The following is a 25,632-nucleotide window of genomic DNA, read 5'->3' as shown; positions in this document are numbered from 1 at the left end:
CTGCCCTTTGCTGTGACATCTTGGGGTGGTGTACACATAACCATTGGAGGTGTGTGGGAAAGGTAAATGGAGCATTGAACAATATTAACAAGAAAGATATAAATAGTTAACAGCACAACATATGGGTAATCTTGAATGATTTAAGGGGCATCAGCAGCAATCAGGGACAATAGGATGTCAGGTTGCCTGGTCGAGGGACTGGTTGTGGCCTCATCAGAAAGCCTGGCAGAAGAGCTCCATCTTGCAGGCCCTTTGGAACTGTTTGAGTTCTGATAGGCTCTTGACTTTGTTGGAGAGCTTGTTCCACCAGGTTGGGGCCACAGCTGAGAAGGCTATAGTTCTGATGGAAGCCAGGCAGACTTCTTTGGGGCCAGGAACTACCAAACTGTTGGAATGGATAGAGCAAGTCGCTCTTTGGGGAATATATGCAGACAGATGGTCCTTGAGGTACACTGGACCGCCTATGGTCTTGAAAGTATAAGCAACTCAGAAGTTCTTAAAGGCTTTTGAAAAAAACCTGTCAGTATTGGTTTCAGCTTGTGGGATGATTCCGGTGGTTTCCTCACCAATATGTCACTGAGAGTATTTTATTGTGGAAAGCAAATTAAGAACTTCAAATGTTTTAAAAATGTACTTATAAGGAGAATACTTGATCATTAGTCGTTGATTATATCCATTTCTTAAAGTAACTATATTGAGCCCAAAAACAAACATGTCTGGGCACTGAACCTATTTTGTTTATGATTAGTATTTTTGGTTAAAATGATCCTCTCTTTTTACAAAACTGCATACAATCCATACATTTATTAATTATATTTATATACCACCCTCCCCGAAGGCTCAGGGCAGTTTACACAAAACAGGAATGATAGATAACTCAATATTTATAACAATAATAATACAGCGGTCTACGACAGCCTTTTCAAGCATCTTCCCCAGAAATGCTAAGTGCAAGATGGCGTGATAATTGATAGGCTGTCGTAGATCCAGAGATGTTTTTTTGAGCAGTGGGGAAACCAACTGCCTCTTTTAACCCTTCTGGGAATTCTCCTGTTGATAGGGAGAGGTTGATTATCTCCCGGAGGAGAGACAATCTTATATCTGTTGTTTTTAGCAGCCATGATGGACATGGGTCTAGAGAGCAAGTGGTTGGCTTCTCTGCCTTTAGCATCAGTCAGCATGAGTTGTCTGAAGTTACTTAATATACTCTCCAAAGATGGCCAAAGATGACACTTGAGTGTCTCGAGTAGAGAAAAGTAGATTAAAAGCATCCAGATAAATAAACCTCATTAAGACAGTGTGCAAATCATCTATCCACAATGTAGGACAATATAGGACAAGGATTCTTGTGTGATGGTATCCAATATGGGAAGGGGAGGCTGCTTTGTGCAGTTCCTGAGTGCCTTCTGTTGGATCTCTGCTAAAATAGAGGGAGAACTTAAAAAGTGAGAGTCCCTACTGAGCCTGATCAGGGCATGTTTGTTCCTAAATATTTTTCTGATCCATTGGCTGAAGAAGAAGAAGAGTTGGTTCTTATATGCCGCTCTTCCCTACCCGAAGGAGGCTGAAAGCGGCTTACAGTCGCCTTCCCATTCCTCTCCCCACAACAGACACCCTGTGGGGTGGGTGAGGCTGAGAGAGTGCTGATACCACTGCCCGATCAGAACAGTTTTACCAGTGCCGTGGCGAGCCCAAGGTCACCCAGCTGGTTGCATGTGGGGGAGCGCAGAATCAAACCTGGCGTGCCAGATTAGAAGTCCCCACTACACCAAACTGGCTCTGAAGCACTATGCAGTGTTTAACTGGACCCTTTGTTCCATACAGATTCTACCAATGAGTTTTTCTAGATGGGCCCAAACTATGGTTCTTCAGGAATCTGGGAAAAAAATTAATTCTTATAAAGTTGACATTAGACAACTTTAGGATCAAAGTTTCAACTAAGATTTGACACACTCTCATTTCCGGGAACAGGACCAGAGACAGATTGAACAACTCATCTAAACAATTCATTTTGTTAATCTCCCTAAACCAACACTCCTCCTACTGTCATGCCCGTCTTTCTGCTGTTGTTGATGTAATCTCAAGCCAAATGGTGTAATGATTATGTAGGTTGATAGTCTGACCATTTCTGTCAAGTATAAATTAAGGTTGCGGTTCAGAAAATCTCATTACCTGCAGCCTTCTTGAAGATTATTTATTTCAGTGCAGCTTGGAGCCAGAAGTTTGGCATTTTATGGTTGTTGTCAGCAGAATTGTCTATTCAGAGCCTGGAAGTAGATCTTGGTTCTGGAGGCCACCTGCAGACCAGTTTGATGAGATGTAGATTACAGGTCAAAAAAGGAATTTCTTTCAACCATAAAGGACAACTACAAGCAGACAACATTTTATCATTTATTTTGTTCTTCTAGTTCTATTTTGTTCTTCTAGTTTGAGGATTTTAGGAAACAGTTGCTCCCCACCAAAATTTCATCTTACCTCTGATCCATCCAGTTCTTCTTCTTTTGCTGCAGGGCCTAGAGGGTCTAACAAACCATGCTGTACTTGATTCCAGCCTTCTTAGTCCCCACCTAACCATAGGTCAGGCGGACATTCTATTTACTAGAATACAGAATGGAACTGCAGATTAGTTCCTTAGGACATGTTTCCACTTAAAGATGAAGATGTTCATGTACTTCCCAGAAGACAATATTGTCTTACTAACACTAAAGGGAGAAAAGTGAATTTTAAACATGTCTGCTGTTCTTATTAGTTACTGTAGGGCAGTCTCACCCACTTTAACATTAGCATGTTTATATGATGTACGATATATTTAGGGATCTTCCACTTTCCAACCTTAATTTTTATCTTTGTCAGTTTATCTCATTAATGGTGCACTTTTACGGCTGTATTTTTTTCAGAAGCAGATGAAGTGTTTTGCAGCAAGACTATAGCAAGTAGTGATTTCTGTAGCATGGTCTAGGAATGGTGGAAACTGCTGGATACTATCAGCATTTGTTTGTGGGCTCTGTCTATTATCTCGACAAGGGGTTAAAGGACAGTGCCCTACTGACATTAGAATAATAGGACTTTACTGATAAGTTCAGAATTCTCATTGTCTTTCAAGAACAAAAGGTAAACATTTATTTTGATTCATTTTCTCCTTACTTTTGATATATTTTCTTTTTACTTAGCTTTAACCCAAGTCCAATGCAAAGACATACATTCTGGACGCTCATTATTGGTGGCACTTTCACTTGGCTTGGCATATATGGAGTCAATCAGTCTCAAATTCAGCGATACCTTGCTTGCAAAACAATCGTTCATGCAAAACTGTAAGTTCACTTAGCATATATTCATTGCAAAGGGCTTTGGGGAAATTGTAAAGAGAAAGGAATTTCAGCATGTGTTCATATAGATATTGTATGTAACATACGTGATTGTAAGGAATGGTAGAATGGGAATGAAAAAGATAAAGCAATGAAGAAGTCCACATCTGATGTCCTTAACTATACTGTCTCTAACGGTAGACTTAGATTTCAAATTATTCTGATGGTTCATAGAATCATAGAATAATAAAGTTGGAAGGGACCTCATGGGTCATCTAGTCCAACCCCCTTCACTATGCAGAACACTCACATCCCAATCGCTCATCTACTGTAACCTGCCACCCCTTTGCCTTCACAGGATTAGCCTCTCCATCAGATGGCTATCTAGCCTCTGTTTAAAAATTTCCAAAGATGGAGAACCCACCACCTCCCAAGGAAACCTGTTCTACTGAGAAACCGCTCTAACTGTCAGGAACTTCTTCCGGATATTTAGATGGAATTTCTTTTGAATTAATTTCATCCCATTCATTCTGGTCTGTCCCTCTGGGGCAAGAGAGAACAATTCTGCTCCATCCTCCATATGGCACCCTTTTAAATACTTGAGGATGGTTATCAAATCCCCTCTCAGTTGTCTCCTCTCCAGGCTAAACAACCTTTCTTCATATGTTGGTCTCCAAACCCCTCACCATCTTTGTTGCCCTCCTCTGGACACGTTCCAGTTTGTCAACATCCCTCTTCAACTGGGGTGCCCAAAACTGAGCACGGTACTCCAAGTGAGGCTGAACCAGAGCAGAGTAAAGCGGTACCATCACCTCCCATGATCTGGACACGATACTCCGTTTGATACAGCCCCATATCCCATTTGCCTTTTAAGCCACTGAGTCACACTGCTGACTCATGTTCAATGTATGGTCTGCTAAGACTCCTAGACCCTTTTTGCACATGCTACTGCCAAGACAAGTCTTCCCCATCTTATATTGGTGTAATTGGTTCAGTTCTTCATATGTCCCCTCATCATACTGGCAGCAACTAGTGCTCCTCTATGAATACATTCACATTTTGGCTGAGATTGGGAGTGATACTTTGATAGACTGTAGCCATTTGCCAAAACGAGTCAGAACTAGGGAAAGAGTGGTGTAGAGATTTCACATCTTCATAGAGGAAGAAGTACCATTATGCAGATAGAGTTTTTCTGAGTCTGTTTTCTGTAATGATGCTACATGTGTTTTGGGAGCTCATGCCTGGAAAGAAAAGTCATAGCGTAGGGAAAAAAGGGGATATCAATATCGATTCAATAAATATACATTACCATATCTAAGTATCTAAGGAATGCAATCAAAAATAAATTGCAGTTTTACAAATATGTAGCAACTTAATCTTATTTCATACTTTTCTGAAAATATAAATTTTGGATCCTTATTTGTGTCCTGGATCCATTATTTTGTTCAACTTTTGTCCCTTCAACAGTAGAATCCGACCTTCAGAATTGCTCCAAAATAATTTGACTTTGCACACCTTTGGAAATTACAACAAAGTAGATGCTCAGTCGCCCTCCTTGAAGGAGGTTATTCCACAATGTAGGTGCTGTCACAGAGAAAATCTGTGCATTGCCCAGGGCTGATATGACATACCTAAATCGGGTGACATCAAATTTGGTTGGACGAATTCAAGTGCCACACATATAGAATGCACATGTCCATGTGAACGAGGCCCATTGTCCTGTCTGGCAAAATTTGCCCTTGGAATGCTTGACCATAAAAAAGAGACTTTGCTTCCATTCTAAAAAGGTCTACTGGTTTCAGTTTTACACTGTTTGAGGGAGTAATACATGCAAGTACAATAACTGGTCATGCATATCACTCAAGAAGAGGAAGGCAAAGGCTAGAGAAGGGAGTTCAGAAGATTCTAGAAGAAACTTACATTGCACCTTTCAGCTCAGATCCTAAGTGATTCCTTTTGAGAAGATGCAGAAGGTGTCCAAAAGATCCCCGAAAATGGGAAAAGTACAAAACTCCTTGGGATGGAAAAATGACACAATACTAAAGAAAAATTAATAATCAACAGCGTGAATGCTAGGTGCTTCCTACTGTTGCAGTGATGAAAAAGGAACTGAGGGAGAGGGGCAGTCCACCCTCAGAGCATGTAACATCAATAGCAGGAAAGTCCATGTGAGCCTAGGCTCCATTTGGGGCAGAGTGCCCTCATTTTAGGAGTTTGTTAGGTAAAGGTAAAGGTATCCCCTGTGCAAGCACCGGGTCATGTCTGACCCTTGGGGTGACGCCCCCTAGCGTTTTCATGGCAGACTCAATACGGGGTGGTTTGCCAGTGCCTTTCCCAGTCATTACCGTTTACCCCCCCCCCCCCCAGCAAGCTGGGTACTCATTTTACCGACCTCAGAAGGATGGAAGGCTGAGTCAACCTTGAGCCGGCTGCTGGGATTGAACTCCCAACCTCTTGGACAGACAGCTTCAGATAGCATTTCTGCTGCCTTACCACTCTGCACCAAATTGTCTGCAGCTGTTCTGCGCAAGTGCAGTTCCAGTGTCTCTCTACATATAAGATGTCGATGAACAACCATTAACTAGCGATACATATTGCTCAAGAAAGGGAAGGTAGAGGCTATACTTATAGTCCACCTTTCGAGCTGTAATCATTTCAGGTAAGGGTTCCAAGCATCTGGCCAGTCAATAATCCAAAAAGGATTATTGTATATCTATTACTGTATATATGGAAGAGCTTAGAGTTAGCCAGTAAGGTGCTTCCCAGGGGTGAAGACAAGGGACAAAATGAAATACAGACTTAGATCCAAAGTAGGGGAGAACAGGAAGGTCCATGGAGTCTGCCATGTAATGCAGGACTTTGTATAGCAAGAAGGTGAACTCATAAGACTGTTTCTGCATGGAGGGGTAAAACGTGTGGGGCTTCTTGCTTGCAAACGCGGGATGGTAAACCTTGTGTTTGCAGCCCTCCTTACGGGAGATCCCTCCAGCATTTTCCGTTTTCTCTTGATGAGGCTGTAAGAGAAAGCAAAACAAACGTCTCCCCCCCCTCGCTCCATGGCTTGCCAGTCACAGCACAGCAGTTCTCTTGTGGACTGAAATTCACCCCCTGCCCCCCCCTCGAGCCAATTCACCCCCTGCCCCCCCCGAGCCCTGAAATTTTTTAAAGGCACTTTTGCGTTGCTATGTGGTAATGCCACAACACAGATGCATTTTTAATTTAAAAAGTAACACTTTCACGTTGCTATGGAGAAACACCAGAACAATGCAGCACCCCCACCCCCTTTGGGGGGATTCGTGGGGTTTTGGACTCTATGTCTGGGTGAATTTATGAAATGCTGGAAATGGCAGATGGCGCTCAAGGAGTGCTTGTGTGTGAACAGTAGGCTTTAAAACAAGCAGCATGTATACTTGGATGATTGGGAAAAGGCTGCTTCAACTCACCCACCCCCCTCTTTCCCAGCCCATTCCCCACCTCTAGAAAACAGAAACAGGACTGTGTTTTGCCTGCCTGAGTTGTGAGAAGGCTGGACATGGTAACTGTAGCTCCAAAGTCATTTTCTTTGTAAACGATTGGCTTAAAAACAAACCGCTCAGACCCCTGGATGATCGGGAGAAGGCTGCTTGATCACCCCCCCCTCCCCTTTCCCTGTTCATTCCCCACCTCCAGGAAACACAAACGGGATTATGTTTTGTCTGCCTGATCCAAAAAAGACTATGAACACTTTGCAGAAGATTTTATTTTCCTTTGGACAGTGTAGCTTTGTGGTCATGCTGCAACATGGACCATATCATTTTTATTTCAAAAAATTACTCAGAGCAGGAAATAGAGATGGGAAGGTGGTTGGGAGGGTGAGACAGTGCTGCAGGGACTATTGCGCTTTTACCCCTCCATATAGGCTTGCCCCTGGTTGCTCACTGGTTGCTCACTGATGGGATGTGAGATAAAAAGTGGCAAATCCACTTTTTGCAATTTCGCTCATCCCGAGACAAAATTGGGCAAAACTTTTTCAAATAATTTCAGCAGGAAAAAGTGCTTATGTCTTGTACATTTTTCTTACAGTTCTCTCTATTTCAACCTTGTGGGTCTCTGGATCGTTATCTCTTCTGCAGTATTAAGTGGACTCTCAATGTACTCTATTTACAAGGATTGTGACCCACTGACTATGGGGTTTGTGAAACAACCAGATCAGGTTTAGTATTACTGACAAGTGAAAAATCATATGCATTTAGATTTATATGTAGTTCTCTGTGACAAAGTCTGTCCAGGGGGACTGTCTCCACCTAGTTTCTGTACCTTCAGGTATTTTTAAAGTTTTTTTTTTAGTATAGTGTGTTAACTAAGCACTTTGACATAGGGATTGATTTATTTTTCATTTAAATTGTGGGAAATGCTTCAATTTAAGAAAGTTAACCAAGAATAAGAAATGCATTCCTCCTGGCAAACATTCTCTGTCAATACTGTATCCTTTTTATTTCTTATACTTTTGTATCCAAGTGCTATCCATTTTCCTTGCCTGCTTTCTTAGCAAAACATTTGCTGGTATTTTCGCTATCTTCTGAAAGCCCATAAAATGGGAGTGGACTTGATCAGCATTATGTAATGATTCATAGGCTTGCATATTCAGTCTGTGATCTTGTAGTGCTTTTTAAAGTCAGATTTGCTTTTGCAGTGCAAGTTATAACCATGATGTCTCAGGCACCTACATATGATAAGCTGCCAGCACCCTTTCTTTGAGGGCAAGAACCTTGCTGTTTCCATTCCTGCGAATGCTGTGTAGGGCTTCCCTTAATGGCCTCTCAGAAACAGCAAAAATGGTGCCATTTATGACGGGAGGCAGAAACAGAATGCCTACCACATTCATTCTTATTCAGTATTACAAGCTAGCTATTAACTTCTAGGCACAAGTCTAGAAGGCAGACGTTTTAAAGGCCTAAATGGAAGGCACCTGTTGTATCTTAGAGGATGTCTTTACCTTTTAAAGATCTATGGCAAAGCCCTGGCTTTTAAAGGTCTATGGTAAAGCATTTTTAGGAAGATGCATCTTCTGTGCGGTTTTAGAGTGAGGGAATTCTCATTTGTAAAGTTTCAACTAAGAAATATACTTCTAACAAAAATTTGGCTGGGTCTGACTATACACAGCTTCAGTAAATTGATTCTTGATGTAGAATATAAACAAAAGGTGTAATATTTTATTAATTTTGTTTAGCTCATGCCATATTTGGTATTGGACATTTTGGGACAGTTTCCAGGAATTCCAGGACTCTTTGTGGCTGGGACCTACAGTGGGACATTAAGGTAAATTAGAATTATGGTATACTAGAAAATAAGCCCGCTGTGTTATAAATACAGTGGGTGCTAGCTTACCGGCTTGGCGGGCCCCTCTACGGGGACGGCGAAGGCAGCACTGGTGGTGGGTGGCAGCGCGGGCCGCTGGGAGGTGCGCGGGGTGGCGGCGGTGAGGCCCGAGGTCAGTGGCCGTGGGGTGAGGGGGCGGCGGCAGCAGAAGCGCGGGCACGGGGCCGGCAAGCGAGGTTTTCCGTGGGTGGGCGGGTCTTGCAGCGGCGAGGGCGAAGGGCGAGTTCCCGGCGGCTGGTGGCACGGGGCGCTCTCGGCTGCATGGGCTGGCGCCAAGGCCTGAGGTGAGTGGGCGTTGGTGGAGGCCGCGGCAGGGCCGCGGCAGTGGCGAGCAAGGTGTTGCGGCGGCGGCTGTGTTGTGCGGCCTCAAGGTTGAAGACAGCGTTGGTGGTGGCAGCGGGTAGCTGCAGGCTGCGCGGGCCGGCGGGGAGGGCGGAATGGAGTGGTTGTCGTTGCAGGTGGCGGCAGGGGCGCGGGGACCTCTTGGGCGCGCGGGGGGAGGCGGCAACGGCAGGCGAGGGGGATGGCGAGAACGTAGGCTCCCCGGGGTGGGAAAGGAGCAGGGACGCCGCGTCGGAGACGTGGCGTCCCTGCTCTTTTCCGAAGATGGAGGAGTGTTGGCCCAGAGGACTGTCGGTGCGGGTTGCCATCGCAATCTGCGAGGCGAATCCCCGGGCCGGCAGGCGAGGCCGGGCCAAGCCGCCAATGGGGAGCCGCACTTCGAGCGGCTCCCCATTGGCGGCTTGGCTGTGGATGGACAGTCGGAGGGCCCAATCAGGAGCCGCTTCGCGTTTTTATCCCAGACAGGGCCCGCCCTAACTCCTCCCAGACAGCCCTTACTCCTTTATTTAATCCGCTCCACAGGATTAAAGATGCTTGTAAAGTAGGTGAGGAAACCAAGCTCACCATTTTATGCTGATGAGGAATTTCCTTACTATCTACTCTAACACTATGCAGTAGCTGAATCTGGCCATTTTGAGGGTAGGTCACATTTTTAATGGTCCTAGTTTTATAATCACTGCATATCTGAAATGCAAAGCATTTTTGTTTTTTATCCCTTAGTACTGTGTCTTCCAGCATCAATGCATTAGCTGCCGTAACTGTGGAGGACATTGTCAAACCTCGTTTCAGAACATTGACTGATGCCCAGTTGTCAGCGATATCCATGGGAATGAGTAAGTTTGCACAAGACCTACAATTTGATCTTAATTTCTTTTCACCAATTTTAATGGAGAAATGTGGATGTATTCATAGAGGAGCACTGGCTTCAGAAATGGCATGTCAATTCAGTTTTCCAGAAATACTCTTTCTAGTGTCTTATCTCAGGGCAAGAAGGTGTTTGCCAAGGAAGCATTTGAGGATCTTCTTGTGGAAATTAAGCACTAAGAAGAACCTGTACTTTCAACCCTCAAGAAGGATGATAAGTCAGTGCAGATTAGGTTTTTCAGATCTCAGTTCAGATGTTGAGACACCAGATTTACCCACTGCTCTTGGAATAGGTCTGCATTCTGTGTAAGGAATTTTGCATCTTGAGACTTTCACTCTTCTGCAGATAAACAGGCTAATCAATCACATTCGGCTTGTCTTTCAGGTAGGATACCAACACCTGGGTGACCTTGCCTTTAGATCAATATGTGCAGCAGCCTTTTCTAAAAGGCTGCTGCACTGAATTCTGTTGAGTCCCATGGAATAGATTCATCCTGTCTCCAAAAAGAATGGCCATTAGAGGGTGATTTTTGGCTTAATGTGATTCAACTAGTCAGTCAAAATTCACATTATAGATCAGTGGTTCCCAAACGTTTTGAGGCTATTGCCCTCATGGTTCCATAACTCATTTCCAGTGCCCCCTTCCCTACTCTATTAAAAGTGTTGTTCAGAATAGTGACTTGCACAATGAATTGACTTATTTATATAAATCATTCTTTTAGATATTCTGTTTGGCGGGGTATGCCTTATCATGGCTGGTCTAGCATCTCTTATGGGTGGCCTGTTGCAGGTATGTGTTTAATCCCTTGATATTCAATTGTGTAGGGAGGTTATTTTGATTAATGTAGGGTTCCAGAAGATTAACAATGCATATTAAGTGTTTATTTTAACAATGGTATGGAACTTGGCTAGCATACACCATGACAATTCTAGTAACTTCATTGGAGCCATATGTACTTAATTATCTTTTCCATGTATAGAATGTTTCTCAAATGTTTTTGTGTTCTTTCTGTTGGTGTTTAAAATTTACAACAGTCTCTGTGGTAGGAATACAACAAATATCTTGTTGCTGCTTCTCCTAAATTCCTGAAGCAAGTGTGGTTTATACTTGCAGTTATAGGCAAGTCTGCTTCATTGTGAGTACCATTTGTGGGTTTCTCCTTTATTCAGCCATAAGGAGGAATGATAGGCTGGGTTCAGGCAAGGCATTCTTTCTCTGAGTCCTCTCTAGTAAAGCCCAAGAACCAGAGTGGTGGCAGTCAGTTAAGGCCTTTGCCTGCTTCAGGCCTGACAGGGACAGGAGTAAAGATCACCAGCCTCCAGGTGGGGTCTGGAGATCTCTTGGAATGATAGCTGATATCAAGATATCAGAGATCCATTCCGCTGGAGAAAATGGCTCCTTTTGAAGAGTAGGATCTATGGTATTACAGTCTACTGTGGTCAATCCCCTCTCCAAACCCTGCTGTTCCCAGTCCTAGGCAGGTGGAAAGGAGTTTTGTTTGGGGGGAGAGGAGAAATTCTTTGAAGGAACAACCTGTCAGTGGGAAACTTACATAGTCTCACCTCTTTCTTGAACAAAGGCTAACACCTAAAACATGAGTTCTAATTAGAATAAGGGAACTGTTCATATGTCCCGTTGGGTCAGCAGTCATTTACCGGCCATGTTTCAGTGTTCTTTGATTTAAAATGCATTTACAAAGCATGCTAATTGTTGGAAGATGAAAACATGCCCCAAACTGGATGGGAGATCCTCTGACAGGAAAGTATAAAATGACAACATTGTCTCCAGGCTGGTTATAGAGGCTATCCACTCCAAGATGCATTCTGGGGCAAGTCCAATGTACCTTTTTTGTTTCTCTCTGCCTTCATCAGAGTTTTTTTTCCCCTTTTCATAGGCTGCACTCAGCATATTTGGAATAGTAGGCGGGCCCCTCTTGGGAATATTTTCTTTGGGTATACTTTTTCCTTTTGGGAATGCTAAAGTAAGTACTTATTTTGTATCCTATTATTATGGAGTAGAATGGCCGGGGGAGCTGTTCCCGTGTTTTTGTGTTTAATAGGTTAAATGGTGTACTATGTGAATGATCTTGCTTTCCAAACTGGACCCAGAAAAATGTGTGTAGAAAAGAAGCCTCCCTTAATAATTTATGATCTCTTTGCACCTGAGCAGCTATTGATTCAGAAACTTCTAGACCTAAATTTTTGGTGTGAAGACCTGTCTCTCACGGATGCAGAACTGGATTGTGCATGTTCCATGGGGGAGGTGACCTCACAGCACCTTCCCTTCTCATTTCCTCTTTGTCTGTCTAATTATTGGGGAACTGCTTTGAGAGGATTTCTTTCCCCTCAGGAGCTGGCCTTTCCTTTAGGATATTGTAAATTTTCTTCTGTAGTTAGTTTAGACAGTAGCAGTAGTTTCTTGCATGATGGGCATTTATGGTACAATCTATTACTTCCAAGAGGTGCAAATGCTGTAGAAGAAAATCTCCCTCAACAGACAGGCACTTTGCCTCTTGTCCTCTCCTTTACGGTCTGCAGAATCCTTAGACTCCATTGAACAGCCTTGCCAGACTGAGGCAAAACTGCAAAAATTAAGATGTAAGTTACTGGTCCTGGAGAAGCTGAAGTATAAAGGGGAGTGCTTGAAACTGGTGATGCCCTTGATCCATGTGCTGTGTGTAGAATTCACTGGACCTCATTGCAGAGCTGCTAGAACTCTTGCTCTAGCTTCAGCCTGTTTTCGAAATGCTATGTTGAATCCAGCGGAAGGGATTTCTAGCAGCAGAATGGGCCCTTTTTTCTTTCTCCACTGCAGCCCAAAGAGTTCCCCAGAATGCTGCCCTGGAAGCATGAGAGGTAAATCTGAAGTGCAAGGAATTCAGCACAAATCTTAGTAGAAATGTACTGTTGGGTCCAGCCCACTGGCCTGCAAGGCAGCTCTAACTCCTTCATTGCTTAGAGACATCTCTATATGCTGATGTGCTTCCCTTGTAGAGCGCCAGTTGGAGAAGCCTCTGCTAAGACGTCCCAAGGCACCAGCACAACCTACTGCCTTGGTACCTAGTTCTCTACCTTCTCTTGGAGCACTGAGCCTGACAACTGAGGGATGTGATGACTTTGCAACCTATAATTACGATGATTCCCTGAGCATGCCTGGACAATCTTTCAGCTGTGTTACTATGAATAAGAGAGATTTAAAGTGGAACCTCAGAATCGTCAAGACTGGAAATATGCTGTTCTGTTGAACTGAGACTGCCATATGTATGACATGACAAAGAAACAACTTCATAAAGTAACAACTTCATACATCCATGCATGTTGCTGAATGTGAATCAAAAGAGAAGGCTTTTCAGTTCCAAGACAGACAATGATTTGGAGCAGTTACCAAAACTCAATGTGAGCACTAAATTGACAGACTTTCTCCCTCACTTCTACGAGCCTCAAGGACAATGTGGACAGTCATCAGGATCAAGATAGCAATAGTCTCTAAAGCATCCTTCTTCAGCTATAAGACATCCCCTTCTACATGCAATTATTCATGTAGCTCAAGTCCCAAATTCAATCTCAGACAAATTCTTCTTTGGAACTGAAACAATAGTTGTGCAGGTGCAAGTGGCTTCTCTCCACTTCCAACAATATCTGCTGGCCTGATCATCTTGGAGTGTGTTCTCTGCAGCATCAGCCTGGAATATGCATTAAACATGCCCTCCCCCCCTTTTCTGTGTTCTTTCTCACCATATTTCCTCCATTTTCCTAATGCTCCATCAAGGAATGGATTTCCTCTTGAGAAAGAGATAGAACCTATGCATCATTCCAGTAGGGGCCATTATTTCTATTCTCAGTACTTTGTTGTCCAAAAGAGGGCCAGAGATCTCCGCACCATCCTCTATCTCTATTATTGGCAGTAAGAATTTCTGGATAGTTCCATAACTGGTTCCTATGCCTCTTACAACTAGGCACTTGGTTCGTACCTGTTGAATTCAAGGAGGCCTACTTTCATATCTCTACCCAATCTCAACATCAGAATTTTCGATGGTTCATTGTAGGAGATGTCCACTACCATGACTTGGTTGCAGTACACCTTCAGCATCAAGAGATCACCATCTTCCTATATATGTCAAAAAAGGGCTCCTTACTGTTCTGTCCTGTTTCATTCTTGTTCCCCATGTTCAAACAGTGTGGCTGTTTTGCCAGATTGGAACTTCAAGTCAGTAGAGAGAAACTTCAACCTCATCCTTCTTGATCCCCACCATGCATACTTGTTTTACTGGAGCTGGCTATTACAAAGGTGTTCATATCTTAGGGTTGCAAGACTGTTCTCATCACTGCCACAGAAATATTTCTGCCACAAATTCAGCCTGCAAAACACATTAATTGTCTCTTAGACCTTATGACCACGTAAGTCTCAGTTGTATGTTATGCCAGTCTTTGGAAGTAACCTCTTCAGAATTGGGTGATTCAACACTTCTGTCCTATGTGGGATTGTCAGAACATGCTTCTACAGGTGCTTAAAGGCCTCTGTTCTCTGCATTGTTGGACTATGTCACAACTGATACTGGGATCTTCCCTTCCAGCCTCCTTCACAACAAGCTATTTTGATGAGGGACACCTCCCACTTATATGGGGTATTCAATCATCCAGTTATGATCAGATCAAGAACAGAAGCTCCATGTAATAATCTTGAAAATCTAGCATTTCACATTGCAATTTATACCTTTCTTTTCAGGCTTCAGAGTAGTACAGGGAGCACAGACCGCACAATCACCATGAACTACATAAATGAGCAGCGGCATAACACCTATTAACTAGCACAGCATACTTGCCCTCTTCTGTAATTATAACTAAGAATTAGACATTATGAGATGAACTTGGCTGACATCTGCTGCTTTACAGAAGGGTGGGGTAGGTGGGCTGTTTTTTTTTTTTTTTTTTTGTTATAACTGCTGTTATGTCTGATGTGAAATGCCCCAAGCTGACCAGCCGGGACTAGTGGGTTACAAATTTAGTAAACATAAATGTATTATACTGAACAACCTAGTCAGCTGCCTATGAGGCAGATCTGAAACATCACACAAATTATCCATCCATGTTATGGGAGAACAAAACCTAGGTAGCTGTACTCAGTTATCAGGGTATTATGGCTCTTGAATGGGAACTCAGCTCTTCCTCCCTCCACAGGATATTTGAGCTATGGAACCATTCAGAAATTGATGTCATTGCTACATCAACCCTCAGCAGTTCTGTTTCAGAGCGTGGAAGGGCCTTCCTTCCTGGGAGATGCATTCCTTCTATGCATTGTCTTTAGTCCCCTATCACTAAAGATCTGGGAAAGATAGAGAGGTATTGCACTGAGTGGATCCTGATCACACAGTTTTGGCCACGACTACTCAGGCTGTCTGACAATAGCTACATCTGACTGCTCAGGAGAATGGGCCTCCTTCCTCAGCAACTTCCTTACTCCAGACAACATACCTTCGGCTGCATGGAGAAGCCAGCCATTCAGAGTATGCTGGAAGAAAGGATATCAGTGTAAAGAAGTGCTCTACTGTTTTGCTTTATCAAAGGATTTGTCTTTGATACTATTATGGTCACACGGTGTATAACTTTTTACTTCACAGGGTGCATTTTCAGGTCTTATTTGTGGCTTTGCTGTAGGAATGTGGGTTGGAATTGGCTCCCACTTTTACCGTCCACCCATTCACAGAACTTTGCCATTAGCCCTTTCAACTGCAGGGTGTGAAAAAATAAACTTCACAACAACTACACAATTCACTACTCTTCCAACTCCTACTCCTACAAGGTATGAACAACCAATGAATTGTGTGCCAGTGTACCTTTGCTTGGGTGATGTGAGTTTTCCTATCAGTGGAAGAATTCATAAACTATATGTTTGTACAGTTGAGTGAGTGTAACAAGTGGATAGAAGGCACTCTGAAGTTCTGTCAGGAAAAAAATACTGTAGACTTGTTTTATATGCACATGTCAATATTACTTGGGAGGGTTTGAGGAATCTTTGTGTTGTTATTGGCAACAGGCTCTTATGGCTAGAAGATGTATTAACAAGCATAAGGGTTGGGGAAAGGCCTGATTGCCAATGCTCAAACTGTTGCAGTGCTTATAATACAATCCCCTCTTAAATTATACAAGGTCAAATAAATTAAGACCATCCACCTGCCAGTCTGGATGTTGTTCCTGACCTGGACCAGTGGACGTGTCACTCTCCCTGCCTGCAAGTCTTCAGGCTGTTGAGCCAGAAGCTGCATAGGCAGTGAGCCTACCTGCTTGCTAGGGTCCTGGGTGCTGCTCTAACCCCAGGGGAGGTACCATTCTTGCTCTCTTCATGCTTTCTGTGCCAGAAGGCACAAAAGAAGCAAGGCTGACTGCCTGCCAGGTCCTGCTGGCTGTCCCTTCCCTTCTCTCTGAAACTGCTGCATTAGAGAGATTTGTGGTTGTCTCAGATCAGTTGGATCGCCGGTGTGGTGGTCCCAACAGTTACCTGGGTCACAAGTGTGGGTAATTTCCCCTCCCCCACTCAGTGGCACCTGCCAAATACCTGCATTGAAGGTAAAAATGTTTTAAAATATCTTATTTTTAAATCAATATGTTGCTAATTAAAGTTCCGACTGAACTGTCATTCTTGCCTCAAGCAATTAAAACAGTGAAGGCACTTTCACTGGTGCCATGGAGATCTGTTGCAGAGTTCTGTGGCATCCTGCAAGAAAGCCAGGGTGATGTAGTGATTAAGAATGGTGGTCTCTAATCTGGACAACCGACTTTAATTCCCCACTCCTCATGAAATGTGCTGGGGACATTGGGCCAATTACAGCTCTTTCAGAACTCTCTCCGCACCACCTTCCTCATAAGGTGCCTGTTGTGGGGAGAGGAAGAGAAGAAGATTGTAAAACCTTAAAATAGAAAAAAGTCAGGAATAAAAACTTTCTCTTCTTCTGTCTTTCTTTCCTTCATACTTATACCATTTTGAAGGCTCTGACAGTTCTGAACTACTTCTCCCCCCCCCCCCCTTTGGTGTGAGAGTTGTATCTTTTTCATGTGCTTGAATGCACAGCTTATACTGTGGGTTGGTAGTTCACCTCTATATCTGATGGGAAGCTTACTCCTGCCATATGTCATTGTGGGTGAAGACGGAATTACCACTTTCTGTTAAGCATCAGCAAGTGATGAATAGAAATCCGTGTAACTTCCACAAAAAAGTCTGTGGACTAGAAAGTCCTTGGTCCCAGAGCATTCACTCTGGGTCAAGAGGAACACAAGAGCTGGATCACACCAAGCATCCATTTAATCCTGCATCCCTTGAAAGTTATCTGATCTATGGGCACAGCAGCATTTTGCAAATTCCATAAGTCAGTTATGTGAAATCATTGTTGCCTGTTCTAAATCTATCCCTAATCAATTTTATTGGTTGACCCCAAATTCTATTATTATGAGAGGCAGAGAAAATAGTTTCTCATATTTTACCTCATTTTATAAAACATCTCTGGCGACCCTGCCTTTTTTCTATATATGTTAGACTTAGGCCCAAACCACAGAGTTGCCTGTTGGTACTTTATTGTAGAATACCACCTTCCAGTAGTTTCTTCCTAAGAATAGAGGGTGGGAGTGGAATGCTCCACTCTGTTGGAGCCAGGAAGAAAAAAAGATAAATTTCTGCTCCAGCCTGCTCTGTAGACTCTTCTTTGTCGGTCTATGTCCTAAATCCTCATCTCTGCAACTGGTTCCCAACAGATAATCTCTTCAGCATGCTGAGAATGTGACAGCAGAGTGTGATCAGAACATGCATTTTGATTCAAATAGTTAACTGTCCTGTCACTATCTGACAATTCCTTGAAAATGAAGTATGGATGTTAATGAATAGTTTGAACTATAGCTGTCAATAGCACATTGCAGGGATGATTTGTCAGTTTGGACCCAGCAAATGAATATCCATTTAACGTTTTTGCAGAACAATCTTATCTTTGAACAAATCCAGCTCTGTGAAGAGATTAATAGGAAACAACCAGTTCCGATGTAACTTTTAGCGATCTCCAACCTGTGGGCCGCTGACCACATGTGGTCGTTCGACTAATTGGACGTGGGCCCCGAAGGACGCCTTCTCTCCCCCCCCCCCCCGGCCCTTTACTTCATCCCCCCTGTCCCTTTACAACACACTTCGGGTGTCATTGTCTCCCATCACTCCCAGATGGGACTATCTTGTTGCAGAGAAACAAGCTCAGGGTTCCCATTGATTTGTCATTGTCATGAGTTAAAATTTCCATGAAAATAAAATGTTCCTTATGTTAATTGTTGTGGCGTGTCTGTATCTTATTTTGAAGGGATGTTTAAACATTACCATAGCGATCAGAGAGTGTTAGGGCAGTGGTTGAGAGTAGAGGAGTAAACTACCCCCCCCCAACCGGGCCTCAGTAAAAGGCGCTGAGTGGTCCCCGGTGAGTGGTCCCCGGCGTTGCGTGGTCCCCAGTGATAAAAAGGTTGGGGACCACTGATTTTAGTAACTAAACCACACAGGTACAAAAATATATGATACTTGTACCTCAGAATCTGGCCTGTAAGAGGTGACTTGGATGAAATTTTATCTGAATGAGATAAATAGCTTGATGATAACTGTCTGCTTAGCACTAAATCCCGCTGATTTTAATAGTATAAGTGAGTCCTATTGATTTAAATCTGCATACATTACTGTTTGATTTCAACAGGGTTGTGGATATGGTCGGTATACAATTTGAGGAGAAAATATTAGTTATATTTTTCTTTCAGATCTCACATTCATGATAATTGGTACTCCATGTCTTATCTATACTTCAGCATGTTGGGAACACTGTTCACAGTTATTGTGGGAATAATTGTGAGCTTATCAACAGGTACCTTCATTGGTTTTGACTTTATTTCTAGTATCTATTCAAATATGAATCACTATATGCTTATTGTTTAGTAAAACCAGTTTTTAATAGAGCATAAAAGGCTTGAGTGCTTCTCAAATATTTTCCTAAATTTAGGTCTTCAGTCAACAGACATATCAATCAGTTATCTGTGCAGTTTGTATTAAATCTTTTTCTATAGCAATAATTGTCTAGCAGAGAGCTTTTCTTAATGCATAAGCTTGTTCAGATGTAGTGGTGGCTAACTTTATAGATATATAATCTCCTTCCAAATAAAAGATTGTTCTCTGCACAAGCTCAGAGAATGCATCTACTTCCTGCATGGTCGTTACCTGGTTCCAGCAGCCCAGAATTGAGACTGAAACTGGAAGTCTGAAACTAAAATGAATAGGTCAAGGAAAGTAATGCTTAAAAGTGATTGTAGTTCTGCAGCTTTACGTTGATAATTACAACAATAATGGTTGCCCATTAAACTGTTTGTTTGGAAATTGGCAATTGCACAAAGGGAGAACACTGCTGTAAGTGAAATGTCTCTGGGAATGCCATTTGGGTTTCAGAACTCAAGTCCCCCAAATATTGATGCTCATGCTGCAATCCCAAAGCAAAATCCATCACTCCATCTGTAAGTAAACTGGCTGTAGACAGGAGTATACCTTTTTATACATCTCTATGTATATCTCTATGTTAGTTGTTAATATCAAAGGAAGCAAGCATGAAGTTGACTGTATCAGTATGTGAACTGCACCAGCCTGAATAAACCATATTCTATGATAAATCATATTGCTAAACTGTCTTCTAGGAGGATTAAATCAAGAGGTGGACCGTAGACTTCTGTATGGCAAAGAGGAGTTAATGGCCAACTATGTGTACTTGAAATCTAAGTTTGTAAGTATACTTTTGAGTTCTCATGTGTCTTCATGCAGGCAGTGCCCACTTGTATATATTTTATATAATCCACCCATTTCTTTAAATTCTGAATTTAACCTCAGATATATTGGGGCATGCACTCTCAATATAAAAATTAGTGCTGAGATACTTATATGCCACAGGAAGCCTCCAGTGGTCTCTAGGCTTGCCAGCCCTTGGTTGAGATATTGGGGGTAGAGCTGGGAGTGGGTGGAATTTAGGATGGAGTGGGACCTCAGTGGAGTCTAATGCTATGGAAGCCACCCTCCAAATTAGCCATTTTCTCCATAGGAACTGATCTTTGTTTCCTGGAGATGAGCTATAATCCCAGGAGACTCCCAAATTCCTAGTGGTCTTCTTGCTTTTTAGATTGTAGGTGCTGTCGGCTTATCATCTTTTTGACAGCATTCCACCCCCCTGCCCTGAACAGAAGACTGACAATGAGATCAGGGATTTCCAGTCAGGTTTCCAAGGATACCTGGGGTTATGTGAGAGCTCCCCAGGGGCTACACAGCCAGTTCAGATGGCTGTTGACATCACTAGATGTCACTGGAGTCCACTTCTGTTGCTGTACAGACCTAGTTTCTTTCTTCACAATGGAAATAGTAAATGATGGATTGATTGGCTGGTTTCCATATCTACTTATGTGAAAAGGCATGTCACCACTTCTGGGGTTCCTTGAAGCATGAAAAATATTTCAGGGGTTCTTCCATGGCCAGAAGATTGAAAAAGGCTTAACTCTACCTTATGATTTTTTTAAAAGCGAAAATTGGCATCAACCCTCTTTTTTTAAACCTATTTGAAATGATCACTATTATGCCTGTAGGGAGCACCAGCTGAAAAGATCCATCCAACAGAGGAGGAAGGTCCTGAGTAAGGTTGATTGGATCAGCAATCCTGATTCCTTGCTGTAGGCGGCATTCTGCTACACTGCCAGTCATCAAAGAGTCGAGCATTCCTGGAAACAATATTTCTAAATGAATTGTATGCGATACAGAGAAACATTTGTATGTGTTTCTTTTAAACTGAATAAGGAAAATCTTTCTCCCCCAGTAAATGAATTTTAGCAGTTTTATAACTATATGTAGATTGGAGAGAATTACCCCATTTCACTAATGCATAAACAAGAGCCTATCAAAAAGCAGCAAGCCCATAATTTTTGTATATATATTTGTAGATATCTCTCTAATTGATTGACAAATATTAAATATGGTTTTGTTTGAATGTTTGGCACATGTGAACAGAAGACCCTTTATACTGTGAATGCTTTACAGATTATAAATGCTTGGCTTCTGTACCAAGATACTACAATGAATACTAAGAATTAGAGTTAAACCAAAATAAATATTTTCTAATTTGTCAAACTAGATCTCCTGTGCAAATGGCTGTTGAGTGGAGTGGTTCTTGTTTTTCATGCTGATAAACTAGATCTAAATCTTTTATTGAGTTTACCTTCTTTCAGAAGATCCTTGAAAAACATGGGATTAAGCTATTAATCTGAAATGGGAGAAGGGCTTCTTGATTCTTTTCCCATGAGCTACTTCCTCACTGAAAATGCTCCTCTTACAGTTGCCTTTACTCTTTCTTGGAGAAAAATAAGTGCAGCTTATTCCTCTCCCCCCAGCAAGGTAGAAACAAATGGGGAGAGGCACAATTTTCATCAGACTAAATAGTACATTGGGAAGCACCTCTTTACCAAAGTCAGTTTTCCACTTCAAATTGCAGCCTCAGCAGTTAGCAGTGTGAGGTCATTATTTACATGCCAGGGAGGTCATTATTTACATGCCAGGGCTGGTCCCAGTGATGGGAATCTGCTTGTGGCTGGTCACAATGTCTAAAAAAAAATTAAAACTCCCTTTAAAAGACTTTAAAATACCCCCAACATGGCAAAATACCTCATTCCTCACCCCTATAACTATAAGGGGGAGTGGAGAAAGAGGTCCAATGATGTTCATTCCGAGCCTGAATGCCCGAAGGCCCGGGTGGGGGGGCAGTAGATCTACCTATGATGCTGCCTTTTGACAATTGTAATTGTATCATTTTATAGAATAATTTACTGAGACACTACAGCAAGAATTTCATCCATAATTTATTTTAAAGGTTATTGTATTACATTATATCAGTGCTAAACGTGGCTTTATGTTGATGATATTTGAGTGTGAACATCTGACATTCTTTGCCATGGATGTATATTTCAATTTTTGCTATTTACAAATAAACAATCTCTATATACTTTATATATACTATACATATGGGGTATAGCAAGTCCCCTAAAAAAAGAGTATATATATTTATATATATGTAAACAGAGTGCTCGATGTATGCGATGTTGTGGCAGGAGATGACATAGTCATGGCTGACATATCCAGATGCTTATGCAAATGTACTATTTGAACAGTTGAAAAAATTACATGGGACATAATGCAAAAAAGTAGCAAACAGGCTGAAAAACAGTCCGTGGTACACAAGTTTTCTTCATTTTAAAAACTGGACCTGCATGCTTGTTTTGTCTAGGGTGATGGATGAATAGCGATCATATGCAGATTGAAAAATGATTCCACAGTAGCAACCTTGAAATGTGATGCCCTTTTTGTTAGGTCAGTTGTTTGTGGCATGCATTGAAGTTGCATCTTTTTCATTCTCTTGAAGGTAGTGTTCTTGCAGAGCTGGAAAAGGCAAACAACATATAGATCTACTCTCTGGAGACACAAGTGAAAAGAAATAGTAATCCTACCACACAGTATTAGATTAGGAAAAGTGCACATATTTATTAATTAAATTTATTGGCTATCTAGATGCAGAGTGATAACATGTTAAAAATAAATGTCAACACAACATTTTAAAGTTAATCAGCTAGGTTTTTTTTCTCCTTATCCTAGAAGACATAGCCCCTGCAGTCAACTCTACATAGCTATCCAATACCTCCAGAATGTGAGAGAGATGCATTTAGGCATTGTTGTGGCCTGTTTATTTTACAGAAATTAGTACCCTCCACCACTTTCCTGGAAACAGGAGTCTCATGCACACTTCCTATATTCCCATCCAGCTCTTCTTACCTGGGCAGTTTGCATCTGAGTTCAAGGGTAGCTTGATACGACTGCCTTTTCTTTCCCCAGAAATGGCCCAACTCATGCTATAGAGGGAAGAGGGGACCTTCAACAGCACACAGTATAGGTCAGTCCCTCCACAGAGCTAAATGGATCTGTGGGGATGGAAACTTGCATATGGTCTGGGTGTTAAAAAGATGCTAAATGTGGAGAAAAACTGACAGTGTACAAAACTGGCACTCAGTCACCAAAAAAAATCATCATTCAGTTGCTTGATTATTGAAAAGGCTGTAGAATTCTTCAAATTATTTAGACTGGACTACAGAAATTGAAGTATCCAACACCCACCTACTTATGGCCACTCATTGTTGTATGATTTTCCATTTTTCTTCCTCTCTTTCCTTTCCTTCTGGAGACGTTCCAGTTCTGCTTCATACATCATTTCCTGGATCAGATATTTTTCTCTTCTCATTCGATCTCTTAGATCTTTGGGAAGGTCTGGGATTAAATAGGAAATCAGGTGTTTTATGCAAAAGACGAGGTGCTGGAAAAAAAAGTTTTTGAAATTGGTGATTTTAGCATGGAAGCCAGGAGCAGAACTCTTTAAACCACAGTAAAAGTATAACCTGCATTTTTGTGTGCGCACATTCAGATTTTGTTCCATATCATAATATCAGTATTAATGCAAGCATTACTGTTGAATATAAGAAACATCAATATTGGTTAAAATGTCAGTCACCAAGACAATTTTCTATTTAGAATGTGTTCCTTTAAAGAGATCAAGGGCTATTAGAGATTAAGGGCTATTTATGGGACAGCCAACTGATGAGATGTCAAGCAAAGCCTATTAGCCACTCCCATAGTCTTGTGATTCCTGGTCAGCGTTGCTTATCAGTGTCCAGTTTCAAAAAATAGAAACAGCTTTTAAAAGAGATTGATGCACATAGACCAAATTGAACACTTTTAATTAACTTCAGTGTGCTCAATGGGATTGTGTCCTTAATTGAATAGGCAATTAATTGAATAATACAATTAATGGCATGAGATGATCCAGAAACAGTCATGTGTCAGGCCCTAATTTTTTATTTTAGATTTTTACCCTGCCATTCTCCAGAGGGCTCAGGGCGGTTTACAACAAATTAAAAATACAATAATTAAATATATATATCAGTTTTAAAATCTAATTTCAATCTTAAAATAAATAAGTTTCATTAAGAAGATCTATAGCTGCCTCTTTTTGCATAGTGGACTTTTGAATAGGGAGGCCAGAATCTTCTTGTTGTTTTTGGCCTCAGCCATAGGCCTGGTAGAACAGCCCTGTCTTACAGGCCCTGTAGAACTGGTTAAGGTCCCGCAGGGCCATGATCTCATTAGGCAGAGCTGGGGCCACGGTTGAAAATATTATGGCCCTGGTTGAGCCCAGTTTCACCTCTTTGAGGCCAGGGACCTTAATCAAATTGGTCACTAGATCTTCATAAGGAAAAGATGGTCCTGAAGATACAAGGGTCCCAGACCATTTACTGTTTTAAAGGTTAGCACCAAAACCTTGAACTTGATCTGGCCTCAAATCTGGTGCTAATGCAGCTGGGAGATCACAGGTTGAATATGTGCTCTCCATTGGGTCCCACTAAGGCCCTGAGCAGCTGCATTCTGAACCAATGGGAGTTTCTGGAGCAGCCTCAAGGGTAGCCTTACACAGTTACAACTGTCTAGTCTGGATGTGACCATTGCATGGATCACTGTGGCAAGATTGGAAGCCAGCAGGTAAGATGCAAATTGTCCTGCCTGGCAAAGATGGTCAAATGCCTGGTGGGCAACATTTGTGATCTGGGCCTCCATGGACAGGGAAGTATCCAGGGATTCAACTTCAGCCAACTCCGCTTGAGCCAATCCACCACAGCCTTCAAACATCTGGTCAGTGTCTTTGCGGGTGTGTGTGTGTGTGATGGATGGCTATCCATCAGCAGGAAGAGCTGGGTGTCATCAGCATACTTACTTTTGAGTGTTTTGGATAAGTAAAATATATAAGGTATCTAAAAATTGTGACAAAAATAAAATTTGACTTGCAGCTCCTAGTGCCTACTTATATAGGAATATAAAAATGTCAGACAGTCCATCTGATCATGCATCTCTTATGTCACATTCTTCTAAAATCCCAGCACTGAAATGGAAATTTGTCACCTGAAATGTTTTTTAATGCTATGCTATAAATGGGATCTCTTCCATAAGATCGATGAAGTGCTTTTTTTGCCCTTTACAACTCTACTGTAAAAAATTTTGATTTCAAAAGCCAACATCATATTTGAAATTTCATCTACTCTTACATTTTACAAATGTCCCAAATCTTACCTCAAATACAATAATAAAAGCCAGTCGTGCAGCTAAGACATGCCAGAACTGAAGTGTGTAGCCATAGGGCACTGGAGCATGAGGAGGGTCACGATAGTCTCTGTACCTGAAACAAAAAGGAAAGACAGTTTTATCCATTGCCATGAGATATAAGGAAGCATGTGCACACACACCCCGTCTCCTTACTGTAATCAATTTATACGGTGCTATGCATATTATGGACTCTCGTATCTGTACTAGCATATAAATATATATGTCAATATTGGGAGGAGTGCCTCCACTAGCCTCTCCCACCCCCCAGCAATCTCAAGGTGCTTCAGGAATAAGCAGGAACTTACTGCAGTAATTAACTACTACTGAATACCAGATGATAAGACCTGCTGGCAAGAACTGGATATTCTAAAACTTATTTATAGAACCATGATTACTTCTTTACCCTAAAACCAGAACAAAGGGAATAAGGCAAAGGGACAAGCAGCCGAACCTGTACTGTGAAGATACAGCAAAAGTTATAATGTAAGAGTTTTTTGGCTCTGCATTCTGCCCCACCTGCCTCTTCTGTGGTGA

At 42.0% G+C, this 25,632-nt stretch overlaps 2 protein-coding genes across 11 annotated transcripts in view; one reads left to right on the top strand and one right to left on the bottom strand.

Annotated features, from left to right (window-relative positions):
• The window catches only part of LOC143838201 (sodium-coupled monocarboxylate transporter 1-like), a 33,281-nt gene extending 12,248 nt beyond the window's left edge, over positions 1-21,033 (top strand). The window contains exons 6-15 of the mRNA XM_077339190.1: positions 3,171-3,311; positions 7,368-7,497; positions 8,515-8,603; positions 9,726-9,838; positions 10,592-10,659; positions 11,765-11,851; positions 15,488-15,669; positions 18,642-18,745; positions 19,563-19,648; positions 20,496-21,033. Of these exons, the coding sequence (XP_077195305.1) occupies positions 3,171-3,311; positions 7,368-7,497; positions 8,515-8,603; positions 9,726-9,838; positions 10,592-10,659; positions 11,765-11,851; positions 15,488-15,669; positions 18,642-18,745; positions 19,563-19,648; positions 20,496-20,546 (1,051 nt within the window). The 3' untranslated portion in view covers positions 20,547-21,033. The remainder of the gene's footprint in view (positions 1-3,170; positions 3,312-7,367; positions 7,498-8,514; positions 8,604-9,725; positions 9,839-10,591; positions 10,660-11,764; positions 11,852-15,487; positions 15,670-18,641; positions 18,746-19,562; positions 19,649-20,495) is intronic.
• A 707-nt stretch (positions 21,034-21,740) lies between these two features.
• The window catches only part of ANO4 (anoctamin 4), a 163,266-nt gene continuing 159,374 nt past the window's right edge, over positions 21,741-25,632 (bottom strand). For 6 of the 10 annotated variants that reach the window (XM_077339173.1, XM_077339175.1, XM_077339176.1 and 3 more), the window contains 3 exons: positions 25,066-25,171; positions 23,065-23,260; positions 21,741-22,335 (listed from right to left, as the gene is read on the bottom strand). In XM_077339173.1, the coding sequence (XP_077195288.1) occupies positions 23,069-23,260; positions 25,066-25,171 (298 nt within the window). In that variant the 3' untranslated portion in view covers positions 21,741-22,335; positions 23,065-23,068. Of the gene's footprint in view, positions 23,261-25,065; positions 25,172-25,632 lie in introns of all 10 variants that reach the window. The other 4 variants (XR_013231295.1, XR_013231294.1, XM_077339174.1 and 1 more) reach the window with 4 other exon arrangements.

Source organism: Paroedura picta, chromosome 5, assembly GCF_049243985.1.
Source record: "Paroedura picta isolate Pp20150507F chromosome 5, Ppicta_v3.0, whole genome shotgun sequence".
Taxonomy (NCBI): domain Eukaryota; kingdom Metazoa; phylum Chordata; class Lepidosauria; order Squamata; family Gekkonidae; genus Paroedura; species Paroedura picta.
Note: the sequence above shows the minus strand (reverse complement) of the source record. Positions and strands in the feature narration are given on the sequence as shown.